Below are 19,374 nucleotides of genomic sequence, written 5' to 3' on the forward strand. Positions count from 1 at the left end.
AAAAAAAAAAAAATTACTCATGAGTAGTTAAAGATTCCCCTTCCCTTAGCTTTATATGATTCCCCTTGGTTGTCACTTCCCACTATTTCCATATCCTTGACTGACCTTGGGCTAATTGCATGTGTCAGCACAAGGTTACGCTTGGTATTTTGTCTGTTCAGATGGCAAAGGCAGCTTCTTCTGAGCAGAGAACTGCAGATAAGATGCAACCAACTAACAGGAATGCTAATGGAAAATTAACCTTTGTGCTAAACAGCAGTGAATATTAAGTTGTTTTGGTGCATCTTGCTCAACTCTTAAAAGTTTGAGAGTTATTTGATCTGTTCATAACTGCAAAAAGAAAACAAAATAGGGAAAGAGAAAAGGACTAGTAAGAAAATAAAAATCTCTTATTAGAATAAATAACATATAAGTTAAACTTCTAGTGGAATTGGGAAAAGTTTTTTTGTTGATTTTGTTGGCTTTTTTTTAAACTCAGTTGCATCATTTTTTAAATGTAGTCCTAGAAGGGAAAAATTAGATCACTTAGATGTGCAAGAGAGTGCATGGCTTAAAGTCAAAGCAGTCTTTCAACCGAAGGTATGTTTCACAATACCAAGCCTCAACAGCCAAAACATTGATTAAATTTCTCCAGAAATTATACAAAATTTATGTAACCTCAGAGACATTATGAACTGAGAAACAAGTGGCTGTTCTGTATTCTGTAAAGGTAAGGTGTCATCAAATGAGAAAGGGCAAAATAATCTGAAATGGGAGTCTGTCTCCTAAAGAAATTGCTTTTGACCTGGCTGCCTTACTGGACCTGTACCTTCACCTGCATCATTGTACCTGGCATCGTGCTGGGCCACTGGCTGGTATCAGATTCAAAGTAACAATTAAGCCCACAATGTCCATTTATATTAAATAAGACAGTAAACTTCTATATCTGAATTAAAGCACTAAAAATACAGGAGACTGTCTATAAACAACTCCAGGATAGCAAGAACTCTGTCACCCTCCTGGCTTAAGGTTTGTTGTCTTCTATTTGTAAGAAAATGTGAAGAATACTTTCATTGTTAGTTAAATTGCTGCATGCATAATGGTCTGGAGAGACACTAGAATGTTCAGTTCCATTATTTATTTTCATAAAACAAGAATTTTCTACTCCTGTTCTCTCTAATGTACATACTTTTTGCTTTATCTTAAAATGGAACTTACCATAAAGCTGTTACTTGCCTAGATATAGCCAAATTGGCTTGCCAAATTGCCAGCAACTGCCTTCTAGAATGTCTAGTTCTGCATTTATAGTAAGAATGAAATAGTTAACGGTTTTCCCATAGAAAATGGACAGTTATAAGAAATAAACTGTTTTGATACATTGTGCCCTTCGTGATGACACGGACTAGCAGGTGTTTGACTAATACAGCAAAATACCCTCTCAAGCACTTTCAAAGTAGCTATAAATGAGTTCTGGTGAAAAATGACTCAGCTAACACTAGATTTTAAATTTGTCTACTGATGCTAATCATAATATGAATGGAAAATCGTATTTGCATACCTGCTAAGATAAGGATTAAGCTAGTAATTCAAATTCATGCTCAAAAAATAAACTTGATTGCGTGAGGCCATTGTGCTTAATTTTAGTACTGCATTTGTGTTACAGTAGTATAACTTGTAGGAATTGTTTTATCACTGTTTCCGTTCTCATTCAGAAATAAATTTCAGACTTGAAGCCCATAAAAACTGAATTTATGCTGGACAATTTCAGGTACTAAGCTGCTTGATATGAATCTTCCAATCATGAACAATTTAATGGAGAGCAATATAATTTAAGATGACAACGCAGTGACTGGAAAGAGTGATCTTGTCAAAGTCCTCAGTCTATTTCTAAAATGGCTATACGGTGTTAGTAGTTTCTTGCAAAATAAAGGTTGTAGAACAAGAACTTTTGCCCCATTGTGAGACGAAGCTGGAAGATCATTCTAAGCTTTCTTTAGAATGATAATAATGATGATAATAATGATGATAATAATGATGATGATGACAATAATAATAATAATAGTAATAATAAAAAATCTGATTTCTAAAAACCAAACCAAAAGCTTCCTAGTTTCTGATGTCATATATATGTATGTATATGTCAGGCATGTTCTGTAAGAAGGTGGAAGATGTGAGCTCTTAATACAAAGGGGTTCATAACTATTGGACACGAAGTATGTGATGTATGTATGTCAGGTGCATCTAGAATAACTGAGTAAGAAAGGAGTAGCAGTATTGGGGAATTTTTGTGATTCTGTACATAGCCATCTTATAGGTGGCTGCACATTATTCCCAAGAGGGAGGAGTGCTACTGCAGCAGTTGGGGGTCATCCCAGAATGAGGTTGGAAGAAAGTTCCCTGGTGGCTGAGTGTAGGAGCAACGTGTGAATACTCTGCAGTGACTGCACAGCAGTGATGCTTTGTGGAAGACAATCTGGATGGGCAAAGAGCAGGGGGCAGAGCTGGGAATGGCAGGAGGGGGGAAGTAGTCTGATTCTGTAATCTGGGTGAGTGGGTGTGGAAGAAGAGATCTTGCACAACATAGGAGAAGCATTTTTCTAGGGACAGGAGCAAGAGAGAAACAGCAAAATTCTTTGCATGTGCAAGCAAGCCTTGAATGTCACTAGATTTATTTTTTCCCCTTGGGTCCTTTATCAACAATCCAGTTACTGAGGGCACAGTGTTTTTTTTTTTTTTTTGCTCCTTCTGGGATATGTTCCTGGTAAAGCTTGTAATTGTAGGGGGTTTTTTTTCCTACTTCCTTGAAGGCATTTTTGCACTTAAGTATCATTTGTGTATCGGTGCCAAATCTCCACCTGCAGGATAACTACTGGTTGTGTTGATCACCGTCTGGAGTCTTTCAGGAAGCTTTGCCTTCTTTACCCCCAAGAGAACTAGGGAAATGAAGGTTTAAATATAAGGTACCTCTGAGCATCAGGAGGCTACTGAGGAGTCTGCTATCTACCTCAGTGACAATGGATACCAGACTTTGAGGTGAGATGGAAGAGAGAGAGCCAGGGGACGGCCAGGTGAGCATAGCACCTCTACTACTGTTTTGAGACTTCTTTATAGTGGCCAAGCACAAGATGAGGGTTGCTTGGCCTCAGCAGCCAGAGGGGAGGTGGGGCCCTTGGATTTACAAGGTGTGTGCAGTGGTAGTTCATCAAAGGGAACAGTATGACTGGTGCAGGTTATTCCAATGCAGAAAGGGCACACTTCCAAATAGTTGCATAAGGATAGATTTGGTTGTGACATTTCTGGCAGCTGGTTGTCTTACATGACTCTGATGAATCAGAAAGTTGGCAATAGTTATGCCAAGATAGTGGATGTGGCTAATGTTAACAGGAATTAATTACAAGATATGGCTAGTGCTCTGCTAGTACACATGCTGTTAGGACTATGGGAAGTGTATGAAATTGGTTTTAAATATTGAGTTACAAGTGCCAATTACAGCAGCATTTGAATATAATTGTGAAGGCATCCCAAAAATACCAGCAAAAATAAAATTGTATTTCCAAGTAGATGTCACCCTCAGTGATGGAACTGCAAGACGGATCACTGCCACACAGGTTTTAAGCAACTGATGTTAGAGCATTTGTCTTTGGCTCTGTTGAGCCACTGTCCCATTCACATTTGAATGATCACAGGGGAGTCCTAACTTATTTTTTAAATGCTGTCTCCTTTAAGTGAAAACAATAATAATGATCCTCATCTGATGGATGCTTCAGCATTAGCATTGGATTCATCCTTCCATGATGGGGTGGTGTTTTAGGTTGATAGATCCTACAACACATTAGATAATATGCAGAAAGAAGCCAGCAGCACAAATACTGCATTATTACAAAATTCAATGACCAGTTCATCACTAATAACAATAGCCTTGTTTTATATCAAGCATGGAAAATACCGGCTGTCCCTTTATTCATGAAGCAATTCGACAAAGCATTTGGCATCATATATCTCTTAACAACAGTGCATCTGGTATGTTTAGCAGATTATATTATTGTTGGACCATGAATAAAGGACTCAGTTACATATTACCTTTTTCAAAACAGGGTGTTTCACCTTCCCCCCCATAGTCATATTTTCACCAGATAACAAGCCAGTGGCAAGAAGCTTTATGCCCAAGCGCTGCTTAAGAATTCTTTTCAGTGCTTTCCATGCACTAGTCTTCCTGTTCCCAGTAAGGTCTGACAAAGTCTTTGACAAATTAGAGGGCTGGGCAATCACCCCACTGTATGAAGTTTAACAAAGACAAGTGCTGGATTCTGCACCTGGGATGGGGCAACCCTGGCTGTACAGACAGAGCAGGGACTGAGATGCTGGAAAGCAGTGCCATGGAAAGGGACCTGGGGGTCCTGGTCAATGGCAAGTTGAACATGAGTCAGCAGTGCCCTGGCAGCCAGGAGGGCCAACCCTGTCCTGGGGGGCATCAAGCACAGCATCACCAGCTGGGCAAGGGAGGGGATTGTCCTGCTCTGCTCTGCACTGGGGTGGCCTCACCTCGAGTGATGGGGGCAGTTCTGGGTACCACAATGTTAGAAAGACATTAAACTGTTAGAGAGTGTCCAAAGGAGGGCAACAAAGATGGTGAAGGGCCTTGAGGGGAAGCCATGTGAGGAGCAGCTGAGGGCACTTGGCCTGTTCAGCCTGGAGGAGACTGAGGGGAGACCTCACTGCAGTTACAACTTCCTCGTGAGGGGAAGAGGAGATCTCTTCTCTGTGATGACCAGTGACAGGACCAATGGAGTGCCTGAAGTTGTGTCAGGGAAGGTTTAGGTTGGATAATGGGAAAAGGTTTTTCACCCAGAGGGTGGTTGAGCACTGGAACAGGCTCCTCAGGGATGTGATCACAGCACCAAGCCTGACAGAGTTCAAGAAATGTTTGGACAATGCTCTTGGGCACACGAGGCAATATTAGAGGCTGACCTATGTAGGGCCAGGAGTTGATGATCCTTGTGGGTCCCCTCCAAATCAGGATATTCTATGATTCTAAGATGTAAGTTCTCCTTTGTGACATCCCTCAAGCACCTTTAAATAGATTTGTTGGGGGCAACTGCAGCCAGCACGTGACCACCACAGATTGTAGGTAGTTACCAGGTCAGAACACTGTAGCAATAGTTGAGACATACTGTGAATCTCTCTGACAGATGTTAATTTGTTTATCTCCATGTAATGTTACATTGTTTTCTTTCAACTTCTCATCAGTTTGAGACTTTGTATTTTCAGGTTTATTTTCCACATGAACTCTTCAACAATCTTTAGTGCGGCCCTGACAAGTTTTTTATGATCATTTTAAGAATTTCAGCATTTTCTCCTTATTTAGTGGGCAGAATAAAGACTCAAATAATTTGGAGGCTGAGCAAAAATGAACTGAGCTGTCTTGGGGTTTTTTACAAACTAGCTAGGATTTATTTCTGCCTCTAGAACTTCCTAGCAAAGGACATTGTTGTGGAATGTATTCTGTGTTTTACATACTATACCTTACTAAGGACATCTCAGTTTCAGAATTAAAGCACAGTGGCAGTTTCAGTTTTGTTTGTCGCAAAGGCTGTGTCTGTGCTAGCAAACCAAGAGGTGCCAGGGCACAGAGCTGCAGACTTGAAGCCCACAGCTTACACTGTTAAATTTTTGACAGCAGAGTCCCTGTACTAGGTCCAGGATAAGCAGCATTCTCACAAGCAACCGTTTGCATGGCTCAGGGGGTAGCTCTGGCCCAGCTGACAATGCAGATGCAGCTGTCCTGTTTTGGTGGTTGAAAGAGCCCAGTAATATGGATATGGCCACTGGAATGAGCAACTGGCCAGAAACTGAGCAGTAGTCTCTTCAGATTACTACTATGGGTAAAATTCCAAACTGAGGAATACAGCAGCAAAAACGCCTTACCTTCTGTGTACTGGAATTTGAAATTTTGTTGTCTGCAAATATGCCTTGACCTATCCTCTCACAGAGTCCTATGCTATTAGAATTATCCATCAGTGAATGAACTGAAAGGCATACACACCACTCTCCTGGGGGAGGAGACAAATGTAAGGATGCTGGCTGCTGAAAAATTTCAAATTAAAAATGAGGGTTGGGAGTATATGGGAACAACACAATTCAGAGGTACACTTAATGTGGTGAAATCTGGGATGTACGAAGACTGGCATGTTGTTAAAACTGTCAGCAACTGCTATGCAGGGTCTGAGGGAAGCACTTTCAAACATATATACAAAAAAAATGATACATGGACTAAACAGACTTGGCTTTATTATAACTATGTTAAAAATAAATACTTGTGTGTTTCTTCAACTGCTCAATCTAGTCTTCATGAGATGTTTCTTTACATCGGCTGATTGACTTTTAATGTTATTTGGTGCTTTACTTATAAGGGCCTGCCAAGAGGCAATTAGTGGTAGTCAAACTTGATGCTGAAAGATCAAGTTCAATTCCTTTTTTATTCAATCTTGGAAGTTAGATTTTTTTTTTTTTTTTTAATTCACACATGCAGAAACTAGCACTATGTTAGTGCTCCAGAGCTTATTGCAAGAACACCCATCAGTGATGAGGTGAGAATGTGTATGACACTAACAATAAAATAATGTATCCATCATTTTACCATTCAAAATATAGACACTTAATTCTCCAACAGTTAAAGTTTCTGAGTGTCTAAAAAGCTTCTTAGTTTGCCCAACACTGCCTGTTCCAGGCAGCTCATAATCCACAAATCTTCTGCTTGTCTTGCCTATACACCCTATGGATCCTTTTCTGAGCATGCTTACCAAACTAGGTCCTAACCAAAGAGAGGGTTGTGCAGTTTTAATTTACTCTGGTGTGCAGGAGGATCCCACTTCAGTTTAAATTCTTCCAGGGAAGAGAAATCAGTATTTTGTACCTCAGAATAGACTGAGCTAGCCACCTGGGAAAATAACCTCAAGAGACGGTTCTTCTTAATCTCTTTTAAAAAAGCTGCTCCACTCTGCATGAGGAAACTACACATTAGTTCATCTAGAATGATCACAATCTTTTAATCTTGTGTTTGGGCCTCACCTGGGAAAAGGGAGTCACATGTGCCAGTCTTCATCTTACACTAGTATTAGGTTAAAAACAAGGAAGCAAACAAAAAAATGTAACCAGCATCACGTATGTGCAGGGATAGTTTGCAGTCTGATCACACTTCTTGTCTCTGGTACTCTAAAACCTGTAAAATCAAGAGCTTGGTTCAATTATTTTAAATCAGCAATTATCTCACACAATTTGTATCTCAATTAGTACACCATGCCTATGTGGTTCACCATAGCTGGGCAAACAGAAAATATAAAATAATCCTTTCAAGGCACCAAGTAGATGCTACACAAGAATACAAAATATTGAGAAATCTGGATCAGCAGACCAGTATTTTTGCAGAAGACTGAACAATAAATGGAGATTGGAATCTCAGTGATGTGTATTTCATGGATGACTGACAAATCACATATGCTACACAAAGTAGGCACTGTCAGCCAAATGGCTCAATGCTAACAGCCCTGAATCTTTACTGTAAGTGCAAATATTGGTACTACTCACTCTACATCGTTGCTATTTTGGGGAAAGCAGATATTTCAAGTGCATAGAAATAAAAATACTTGGTAGGTCTAAACTAAAACAACATGAGAAGGAAACACTTGGGAAAAACTGAGGATTGTCTTTAGGCTGGCAACAGAGTGAAGCTGTGTTGGATCAGACTAACGGTCTTTAGAATTATGTATCTGTACTATCATTGGCTGTTCTTACCCACAGAAGTATCAGTTCTTCTGAAGACTGCTAAAATCCTTGCCAATTGAGAATTCTGAGGTGAAAGTAAAGCCAGAACGGCTATATTTTGTTATGAGGAAAAACATAGTTTTTAATTTGAAATCTTTCAAGTGTTTCAATTCTTGAACTATGCCCTAGAGTTTATAAAGGATCTTGCTTTATCTTTGGTGAAACTGAGAAATTTTGTATGCACTGATTAAATATTACTTCTTCCATGTATTTTACTCCTTTTCCTTGGTCTTTAATCCTATTCCTAGTGTATTTTTCCTTGATCCTTATTTCCTCCTGAACTCTAATTTTTTTGAGATAAGGTGAAAGACTTAATGCAGTATTACAACAGAAGATGTGTTATTGTTTAGTTTTGTTTCACTGCCTTCATATTAGAGTTCTAGAAAAAAAAATTATCATATTCTCAATGTTGAATATGTAATAAATAAATGGTCTTTTAAAAAGATTTACTACTGGGTATAAAATAGAAGGTGTTTTTCCCCACTTATATTGGTTTGGAGCCCATAAGGAGAATGAATTACTCATATAATTTCTTCAATAGATTATTTTGAATGTAACATCATGAAATTTTACCTACATTGTTCTGCTCATCTCTTCTCTGGGTAGATTTCACTGATATTTCTTATGGCCTCCTCTACTTTTATCTAAACTGCATATTAGCAAGTTTATCAGACTATATATCTGATAACAATATGACAGAGTCCCTTAAGTTATTACATAGATGTAAATCTTTAACAGTCTATTGTATTAACTGGAGCTACTGATAGCCAGCACCATTTTGAAAAATCAGGCAAATAACCTCTCATCTGTATTTTAAAAAAGTTGCATTTCTAACAAGCTACTACAGTAAATGAAAAAATAAAATCCAAACCTCTAACTGGAAATGCCCTCAAACTTGGTTAAACAGAAATTTAAATTTTCATTTAGAGAAACAGAAAGACACACAATATCAGAAAAACACTACTAAATTGTGTGTTAATAAACTTTATTATTTACCAATTTAAATAAAATTTGTCACTTAAGACTTCAAGTAAGTCTTCTTAGACTCAGAACACTAATATGAAGCCATTGAAACAAATGAACAATACACCTTATCTTCTGCTCAACAAAAATTGCCTTAGCATATTGGAATACCTTACTACAAAGTGAAATAACAGCAAACATTTTCAAAATTTTTGTAGAAGTAATAATCTAAGCAAATGATTGTCAGTATACAAAGCAACATAGTTCCTATTTTCATTATGGAGTAGCTCTCCTCTAAAATATACCCTGTGTATTAATTTTTTGAAAGCTCCCCTTAAAAAAAAACTTCTACATAATCCTTGGAACACTCAGAAAACTTTGGCGACATCAAATAGATGTGAAAATAGACATGGCAAATATCCAAGAGTCTCTGTGAAGAAAAGCCCAATAGCAAACAATTAAGTACAGCAGTTTAATAATTTTCTCAATATCCTCTGGATAACTAGAGAAAGTATTCAGCATAGAAAGTTGTACTGTCAAACTGAGGAAGGAAATTTAATTTAAAGTCTTTTACAAAATACAGGAGCACAAATAAAATTGCTTTAAAACAAAACAAACCCAAACAAAATCCCCAACATGAACCAGTCGAATTCCTCTATTCAGTAGGAATAACATAGGCATTATTCTTAGTTTCTCTTTGCAAGGGAAGGTTTTGTACTCAAAGATATAACAGTGAAACTGAAAAAATGTCGTGGTTGGTGCAATTCGTATTTATTTGGGTAACAGCACATCAAAGAGGTTTTTAGGTTCATTGAATGAACTCCAACAAGGCTCATTTACTGCTCAAAATATAAATGACATATAGATCTACTTTCAAAAACCTGTTAGTAGACTTGCAGCTAATTATTTGTTTCTATACAAAAATTAATGTTGTCTTCATAAGTGTCTTGATTTTGCTTTACTCTTCCAGCTGCACAGGAGGAGAACAGATAGAAAACCTTTGTCAGAGGCTAACCTATTTCTGTGCTTTTTAAAAAATGTTAATTTGTCTGTGCTGATGGTGGTTTGGGTAATACAGATGCCTAATTCTATGCTACTCTTCACCATGGGTGAGAAGCAAGCAGGAGTAACAGGAAATATTTTCAAAAATAGTGAAGTGGGAAGACATGCCCATTCTGTGGTAAAGGGCACACTGAAACGGGAAATAAAGTAAAAAATAGAAGCATACAGTTCACTATTTAATATCTGATGAAGGCAGAATACAGTGCAGCTAAGCACTCTGTCAGGAACTTCATAGTAGAAAGTTCAGGTAGGTTACTGATGCAGGGTGCAGAAAAGATGTGGATGTATTCTTGGCGTGAAGCATGAACAGGTGAGTATTTAAATGAATTTTGATGTGAAGCTTCTTAGTTAACTCCAAGTCATTGTTTGAAACTACAGAAGGAATTTGCTCATAGTAGCGTTGTATTTTAGCATGTGTGGTTCTTTCTGCATGAAGTTAATATAAATGATAATAATAAAGTTGCTGGCCTCACAAGCACTCCTCACACACTTCTGGCCCTTGTAAGGTTTATGGTTGGTTTCAAGAGTAAGAAACAACAAGCAACTAGTAGTGATAATTCTCATTTGAGGTAGAAAAAACCCACCAAAACCCCCCTGTTCAAGTAACCAACCAACCATCCAAAACCAAGGAAAGCTTAGTCACTGCTTTGTGTTGCTCTCAGCCACCCCCTGCCAATATCATGCTTCAAATATTTAGCTACATTGTTCAGCTTGACAATTTACAAACCCTAAATACATTTCTTTGTCTCTAAAGAGAAGGAGAAGAGCAAATTTCAGAAGAAACAGAAAAGCTTTTCTTGTCTAGAACTGCCACTACTAGGATCCAAGAAACGTACTTTCTGGGCACAAGGTATAAAATTATACTGACACAAAAAAGCACTGGTTAAAATATATCAGTTAAAAAAAAAAACAAACAAACAAAAAAACCCCAACTCCAAACTCCCTAAGGAACCAACCCTAAAAGCGCAGAAGGAAACCAGAAAAAGCAAGAAGAAACCAAAGATGCTACATTCTTATCTGTCAAAAGTAACCAGTAATTCAGTAATATATGTGTATTTGGATACTTATACAGCTTATAGCACTTCTTAGGGGGGAAGAGGAAGATGGAAGTAAAAAAAAAAAGGCCAAGTTAAGGTAAAAAGACTCATCCCAAACCAGCAACTCTTGGGATCAGTCCATAGCTTAGTATAGCTGAAGTGTAAAATCTGCAGCAACAGGAAAATCTAGGAAACTTTATTCTTCCTTTTTTTTTGTAAAATTAATTTAGCAATTGTGTGTGAATATTAACATTTGAAAGTCCAAAATAAAATAATTCCACTACTTTTTATTTTTTTAAATGAAGACCTTTCACAGTAATTTCTCCTGAAAACATTGAATCTTACTGACAAAGCAGGACTGATGTATTTTAGTTTAGAATAATGTAAGGTGACAAGATCACATGAAAGAAAAGGGATTATGTGAAAGCAAAACAATAGATAGTAAAAATTCAGAGATTATATTTTTCTCCACTTGTGTACATTACAAAAAAAAAATCTTCAATTTAACTACAAGAGGAAAAAATCCTTTTAAAATAGCTCTGAAAAATGAATGGAATATTCGTTAGTGTTGTAGGAATTCTCAGTACTCATTCTAACATGTATTATCAAACAATAAAAATTAGGCATTTTCTCTTGTGTGTGACACTCATGTTATACCACACATAAACAAAAAAGTCCCATTAGATTTCATCTGTAAAAAGAAAGTGGAATGTATGTTTGTAAAAGCTGTTTATTAAATATTTACTTGTAGTACTGCAGTGCTCAAGCTCAAGTCTGGGACTATGATTTCATTTTGCTTGGTGATCTACAAAAATTAAATAAAAGACACAATCCTTATTTTATTGTCAAAACACCAAGAACTTTTTGATTCTCTGGGCTCTGTTTTAAACTGCAACAGGAAAAGTTATGAGTTGCCGAAAGAGCAAGGAGGGTCAATATATCCATGAGAGTTTTTCCTCTACTTTCAGAATCCTTACTGTTAAAACTTCTCTATTGCTTGGTTTACAGTTTCAGTGATGTCATACATAAGGATACTTTCTTTTATGTAAACATCAAGGGAAATTAAAATGTTAATCACATTATTCATGTAGCCCTTTGTTGTGAGAATCACCTATGAGAGATATTACAATACATATTTTACACTGCTAAGAAAAGATTCAAGTCATTTTATTTTTTAAATCTTTATTAGACATTAAATATGATTTCATTGCCATTTTAATTATTTGTAGTGTGGATTTAAAATGAAGCTGAAACAGAGTGGTTATTGTTACAAATCTGGGGAAAGGGAGATACATGCACATTTTAAAATATATAATGATCATAGCCACAGATAATGTGATCAAATCTAGTACATACAGTCTTGCTTTTTTTTAAAAAAAAAAAAAAAAGAATCCTACAAAATTCAGTTACCCTAATGATAACGAATTCTAGATTAGGATTTTAATGACTTTTAGGATATGTGATAATTGTATGTAAAAAATGCACAGCATCTAGACATCCACTATATAAATTTAATTTTTATAATAAGACAATGGAAATACGTTACATTTTAGCCTCCTTTCTCTAATCTTTCAGGGTAACATTTCTTCAATAAAGCAGAAGGGTGATTGCAGCAAAGCTTTCTCAGTGTGTCACGCACAAAGCTTGAGCTCCTAAAGTGAGCTTGCAGGCCTCGGAAACACGTATAAAAATGCTCAACTCATCTTACCCTCAGCTGCACAGAAATGTAGTTCAAATTTAATTTTGTTGAAAGTTAGATAGCTGAAAATTTCAGGGGGCTTTACGTACAGAAAAAAAATAGTTCTTTGTCTAGTTTCTTTATAATTTCAAGTATACTTTTGTCTTTGCTTCACAAGTTACATCAGTTAATAACTGAGGCTAATGGAATATTAAAAAATGACAGGCTTCCCCTGTTTACATTGATCCCTGCTAAATTCATTCTTATTGTCCACAAACACATTCGTTCTTGCAAGGCCCCAACGCGACCTGAAGAAGCACAGACACATTGCAAAACATAGAGACAACCAATTATGCTCCTTTAAATCCCTCATCAGATATGGATTTTTTAAAAGCTAATTATCAGCGGACATCTGCTTTGTTTTTATTTTCTTTTTGACTGTAAGCAGCAAAGAAACAGTTACAGCACAAATCAGAATGTTTTATTCGGTATCCTCAAGCTAGCAAACATTAAATAAAGAAATTATTTAACCGCTAACCAGGCTCCGTACAATGTTGCAGCCTTTCAGGAACCTTCGGTAGGTTATCGATCCGCTAGTGAATTACCTCCAGTTCAGCCATAGGTTGCAGGCATCACCATCCATCGCTCGTCCTCGCGTTGACAACACTCCTCCTCTTGCCTATCGCTCCAGGAAGGCAGAAGATTCGTCAGTCCCGCATGTCTGATCTGGTTGGCGGCAAGAGCAATGAATAAAATCGTTATCAGCTGTCAGGGGTTGGTTTTTTTGTTTGTTTGTTTTGTTTGTTTGGTTGGTTTTTTTTAAGGGAAGTTCTCAAAGCGAGCGCCCTGCGCTCCCTTCACCCCGGCTACGCCCGGCAGAGCTGCCTGGGTAGCCCCGCCGAACAACGGAGAAAGGCGCCTTTCTGGCTGTTTGGGGCTTGCTGTGATTTCCCCCCGCTCCAGACCCACGGCAGGAACCAAGGCACGATGTTGCAAGAATAAGAACCAACAACGCGTGACACTGTGGCACTTACGCGCAGATGCCAAAGCCCCTGGCAGCGCCCCGGCGTCCATGGCTGGCTCCGAGGGAGCGGGCTGGGCTACGGGGGAGCCGCGGCAAGCGGGGGGTGTGGAAGCACCGGATCTCCCCAGCGGGGCCGCGCTCCCCAGGGGCATTTTGGCTTCGCTCGCTTCCCATTCTTGCGACGCTGGAACTCGGGAACTTCCAGCGCCGCCGCCGCCGCCAGTCGCCGCTGCCCCGCGGCCGTCGCAGCCCCTCCTCCTCCCCGTGCGTCGTATCCCTCCGCGCTCCGGCACCGCGCAGAGAAAGCGCCTTTCAGCCGCCCGCCCGCCGCCTTCCCGCCCACCCCGCCGACATCTTCTGCCACAGCCCGCCCGCCTTCCCGCTAATAAACGCGTAGCTCTCGCCCCTCTCTCCCCTCCAGCGTCGGGCAGCGCCGGGGGCCGCCGCGGTAGCGGGGCGGCAGCCGGGGGCAGGAGAGACCGACTCCCCCTTCCTTCCCCGGCTGGCCGCCCCCGCCAGGCAGCGCCAGGGACTGGGGGGGGGGGGGCGCGGGGGGAAGGGGCGGCGCGCGGGGCCGTGGGGGCTGAGGAGGGGGCGCGGAGGAGGAGGGGACTCTTTCTCCGGGCGGAGGGATCCCGCTCGCTCGCGCTGGCTGGCTGGCGGCGGCGGCGGCGGCGTTGGCGGCGGGCGGCTGCGAGTTGTTGTTTCCTCCTCCTCCTGCTGCTGCTGCTGCTGCCCGTGGGTTGAATGGTGGAGCCGAGACTCTCCCCGGTGAACGAGCAGTGACAGCAACCGGGCGGGCGCATTTCGCTGGGACCCGACGCTGCCGCGGGAGCGCGGCCCGGGCAACCCCCCTTCTCCCCCTTCCCCCCCCCTCCCCTCCCCGGTTTTCTCCTCGCCATGTCCGGGGACGGCGGCAGCCGGCACACGGCGGAGCTGCGAGCGGGTGAGTGGTGGCCGAGGGAGCCGGAGAGGGGCGGCGGGCAGGGGGAAGAAAGGGAAGCCCGCGGGGAAGGGGCGAGCTCCAGCCCTGACGGCCTCTCCTCTCTCCGCAGAGCTCTACTTCCTCATCGCTCGCTTTTTGGAGGACGGACCATGCCAGCAAGCGGCTCAGGTAGGGGATGGAGGGATGGATGGATAGAGAGATGGATGGATGGCGCCGCCGGGCCTGGCGGGGAGGGGGCGGCCGGGCAGGGCGGCTGATCGGGCGGCGCGCTGGCCGCCTCGTCCTCCTTCTCCCTTTTTCTCTCTTTTTGAAACCTTTTCTCACGCCCCGCTTTTGTTGTTGCTGCAGGTCCTGATCCGAGAAGTGGCGGAAAAAGAGGTAAGAGCGGCGCCGTGCACCCGGCACTCGCCCCGCCTGCGGCCTCCCTCCCCCTTCCCTCGCTCTCCCGCTTCCCCCGCCCCATCCCGGGCGCTGCCGGGGGGCTCCTCGGGGGAGGGGGGAGCCGCTCACGGGGCGCCCTCTCTTCACTCCCTTAGCTGCTGCCCAAGCGCACGGACTGGACGGGCAAGGAGCATCCCCGGAGCTACGAGAACCTGGTAAGAGGAGCAGGAGCTGGTAACAGGAGAGAGCGCTGCGGCGGGCAAAGTTGTTTTTCCCCCTCCCTCACTCTCCCTGAGCAGCCCGGTAAAAAAATTGAATTTCCCGCAAAAAAAAAAAAAAAAAAAAAAAAAAAAAAAAAAAAAAGGCAGCAACTTAAAAAAAAAAATGCAACAAAACTTTGGAATTTTTTTTTTTTTTTTTAAATTTTTTGTAACAGCCTATTTCCTTCCCTGCACTCCCTCTCAGTGTCCCGGGCGGGCGCGGGCCGGGGTCCGGCCGGTGCCCGCCCGCCCGAGCGGGGTCAATACCAACGCGCGCGCCGGGCCCGGCCGCGCTCGCTCCGCGACGTCACGGACGCGGTGCGGGCGGGCGCCACAGCCGCGCGCGCGGCGCGGCGCCGGGCGGGGCGGGGCCAGCGGCGGCGGGTGCCGGAGCGCGCGCGGCCGTGCGGGGGCGCTGTGTGCCGGCCGCCCGCGCGCACACAATGGCAGCGGCCCGGGCCCCGCTCGGCCCCGCTCGGCCCCGCTCGGCCCTCCCAGCCCCGCGCCCGCGCCCGCTCCGCGCTGGGGTGAGGGGCCCCTCCTGCTGCCCCCGGCGAGTGCCGCTGCTGAGGTGCGTCGTGTGGCCTGGAGTTTCTTGTATACAATGTATCTGGTGCGTGGCTGTAACTGGGCTTGCCAGGGTCTCATCACAAATTTGACTTAGGTGGATTTTTGTTTTGTTCTTTTTTAAAATTTCCTAGTGTGTGCTTTTCATCCCGGGTTAGATCAGTGATAAAACAAAGTGTTCCTTGCAGTGATGTAGCTCTGTCTAGCAGAGAGGGGCCTGGATATTATTTTTTTCCCTAACACGTTGTGAACTACAGCAGGAGGGAAAACAGCAGTTAAGGTGTCTGAATTGTGTCCTTTGGCAACTTGTTGCTAGTATTGTTTTCACTGCACGTGCATTATTGCATAATTTAGTCTCTGAATTTCTGAAAACGATTTAAGTGGAAGACTGAGCCCTGTTTGTGATGTTCATCAAAGAGAGATTGCCCTTGCTGGTTGCTTATAGTAGTTCGGAACTCCAGTACTTCTGGAACACAGATATGTTGAGAACTTTTGGACTTCCACTAAAGGAGACAGAACAGTTTCCATCTGTAATGGCTCCAATAAAGACTATCACCATATACATTGTTTTTATTCTATACCGAACGTTACAGTATGAAGCATAGGTTTTTATTGTAGTTAGAACAGGTTTACTTAACAGCATTGGTTTTTTTTCTGTAGCAAGACTTGTATTGGCACAGGTATTTTCATACATATAGTGTGGAAGAATTGATAGCGATTAACTTGTGGAAAACATATAAACACATACCAGTACTTTTGAACTTTCTTGAAATCAAATATGAAGAAACTCAGCTGGGAATTTCAAAGTGCATGATATGTTATGCTATTCTTACTTATTTATTTGTAAGGCTGCGTGGCCATTTGACCCATTTCAAACAACAGTAAGAATTGCTTGGTAAAACTTATCAATAATCGGTCTCTTTTATCCAATAAATTATAAAGAATTGGAGATACAGTTTTAGTGTTTCACAGATTTGGGTTTCTTCTATATAGTCAGAATATAAAAGGATGTAAAAAAGGAAAAAGTGAGGAAAAAGGCATTTTAAAGGTTGAAGTAAGAAGAGTTGGTGAGAAATAAGTTCATTCAGACCCTTTCCAAAAAACTTTGTTTGTTTGTGGAATGCAGGTAAATACCAATTTAGTCAGCATAGGTGTGTAATGGCATAAGATGTACTTCCTCAAAACTTGCTGCTGGATACTTGTATTTGAAGAGGTGATGCTGACTAGGTCCTTTCTCTTCCTAGTTGTCTGTTCATAACAAAGTTTCCTTAGACTTCCTAATAAACATTTCTAAGCTCTTTCCCACCTTGTCCTTACCTAGATGTTGGGGGCTGTGTGTGTGAAATTGGTTACTTTGTTCTTGATGCTTCTTTTTATCCTCTTATTTGTTCTTGCCTCACTTGTCAAAGCTGTGTTAACTTTGTATTACTTGACATTTTAGGCATGTGAAAGCTGGCACGGAAGTGTATTTGCAGCGTGACAGTTACATTTCCTACAAAAGAAGAGTTTTTCATTGTATCCTGTTTCATTATCAAAAAACTTATTTATCTCAAACCGAAGGATCCTTAGCTTTTGAGAGAGAGAATTATGAGCTAACATTGTTTCTTTCTTTTTTTTTTTTTTTTGATTTAATATTTTTCCAGCTTTAAGATGCTGACTCTTTCTCAAGATGGCATGTTTTGCCATGTTTTGGTACAGCTTCTCAGACATGAATTCCTTGAGCTTTCACTAAACCTTGTAGAAAGGTCTGAAGGGAGAAAAGGCTAAGAAAATTACCAGTAAATGTAGTGTTAGACATCTGACTTTTACTCTAGGAGGGAATAAGGGCTCTGTGTAACCGGGATGGAATTTAATCCCAAGCTTCCCTTTTGCTGTGTGCAAAATCATGCCTTTTATTATACCTATATTTTTAATAAATCCTTCCTTTAATATATATATGTATATATTTTCAAGAGATGATGAGGTTTCTGATTTTGTCCTTGTTTGGAAAACATTTATTTAAGAATTTTTGTTAGAGTTAACTTTTTGTTATTAGACTAGGATTCATAGTCCTAGATGTTTTATTTCTGTTACTTAATTTGTACTAATAATGTTAAATATGATGCAATTTTTGTCTTGCAAATTACTTTCATTTTTCTGTTTGGCCAGTGAAAGAAAATGTTTCATTTTCTTAAATAAGCTAATACATGCTGTGCATACTTGTAATGCTACAGGAAAATACATGAGTTCAGAAATGCTATTATACTCATATTACATTCCTAAGTTGTTTTTTTTGAATTTCAGTATTTCTATATTCTATTTTTCTACAGTCACCATGTGTGGCATAAATCACTTGAATATGGCTTTGATAGTGTAGGCTCTTATTTCAGAGTGCTAATCTCATTCTAATATTGCCACTATAAAGATTTCTATTTGTGCTATAACCTAAGACCCTCTGAGAATCGATTCCCTGGTAGGCTACTTTCAGTATCGGTCTACCAAGAATTATGGGACTCTTCAGTAGCAGACTTCAGGATGTTTTGTGTTCTCTTGCTTTTGTTGTGAAAACTTGCAAATTGTAAGACAGCTATTTTTCTCTCTTTTTGAAAGATTGAAGATTTCTCACTATGGGGGACAGAAACTGAGGAATTTTAAGAGTTAACAGCTCATTTTGGCAGAGCAAAGCAGGCGTGTCAATTGCTTATAGATTGTGGAAAAGGTGTTTAAGTGTTGTGTTGCATTTTTAGGCTTTAAAACACCTTTGTTAGGGCCTTTGTTATACGAGCAAGCTTTGGTGCATCATTTGATTCCAGGGTAATTGTTTTTTTCATGTTGCAGTTTCCCTATGGGTGTAGCTGCTCTAATTGTATGCTGTGGATGAAAGCTGTGCATTTCTGCTGCATCCTTTGTGTAGGCACGAGTGCTCATCCAAATGTGTAGTTAGTTGGATGAGGCAGCTGAACTGTCTGAAAAATGAACAGTAATTTTAAGATGGCTCAGCTCTTTTTGTTTGCAACACCATGGGTCTTACCACCACCATGAGGAAGATGATAGGAGTGGGTGTGGAGGGGTTGGAGAATGTGTTGCAGTTGCTTCTTTTGGGAGCAAAGTAGACTTCAGCTGAATGAAACCAACTGTTGAGATTTACTTCAACAATTTAGAGCTACCATAAGGAGTGTTGTATTTTTTTTGTTTTTTTTTTTAAGGTCTTCTGTGGTACAAGCATCATAGTGTAGATGATCCAGAACTATTATGTAAACTTTCTTATCCAGAATATTCATGTAATTGTAATTTTCTCAGTTGAATTAGAATTTTATTCATGGCGATGGTGGTTGAGGAGGGAGAAGGCTGGGACTTCCCACTAGCAGGATGGCCCAGTATGGTTAATGGGCAGTATGTCTTGGTCTCATGAACTGTTGATGATTTGTTTGCTGTCGTTTGTGCCTTTCTCTCCTCCAGCCCACAATCATTAACTGTGATTTCAAGTGAAAATTAAAAAACACTTTTTTCAGGTCATTCCACTGTTGGTTTTTTTTTTTTTTTTTTTTTTTTTTTTTTTTTTTTTTTTTTTTTTGTAAAAACCTGCATGAAGTTACACAGAGTATCTGTGGGACTGGGACATTAAGTACATGGATACTGTGTTTCTTTGTTCATGCAGTTTAAGTCTTTTAGGCAGA

The 19,374-nt window shown here is 40.9% G+C and overlaps 1 protein-coding gene across 3 annotated transcripts in view; it reads left to right on the forward strand.

Moving 5' to 3' along the window:
• Positions 1–14,152: 14,152 nt before the first annotated feature.
• Positions 14,153–19,374, forward strand: part of PHIP (pleckstrin homology domain interacting protein) — a 103,701-nt gene continuing 98,479 nt past the window's right edge. For all 3 annotated transcript variants that reach the window (XM_069011284.1, XM_069011286.1, XM_069011287.1), the window contains exons 1-4: positions 14,153–14,510; positions 14,620–14,678; positions 14,859–14,888; positions 15,047–15,106. In XM_069011284.1, coding sequence (XP_068867385.1) covers positions 14,465–14,510; positions 14,620–14,678; positions 14,859–14,888; positions 15,047–15,106 — 195 coding nt within the window. In that variant the 5' untranslated portion in view covers positions 14,153–14,464. The remainder of the gene's footprint in view (positions 14,511–14,619; positions 14,679–14,858; positions 14,889–15,046; positions 15,107–19,374) is intronic.

This window comes from Aphelocoma coerulescens, chromosome 3 (genome assembly GCF_041296385.1).
Source record: "Aphelocoma coerulescens isolate FSJ_1873_10779 chromosome 3, UR_Acoe_1.0, whole genome shotgun sequence".
Taxonomy (NCBI): domain Eukaryota; kingdom Metazoa; phylum Chordata; class Aves; order Passeriformes; family Corvidae; genus Aphelocoma; species Aphelocoma coerulescens.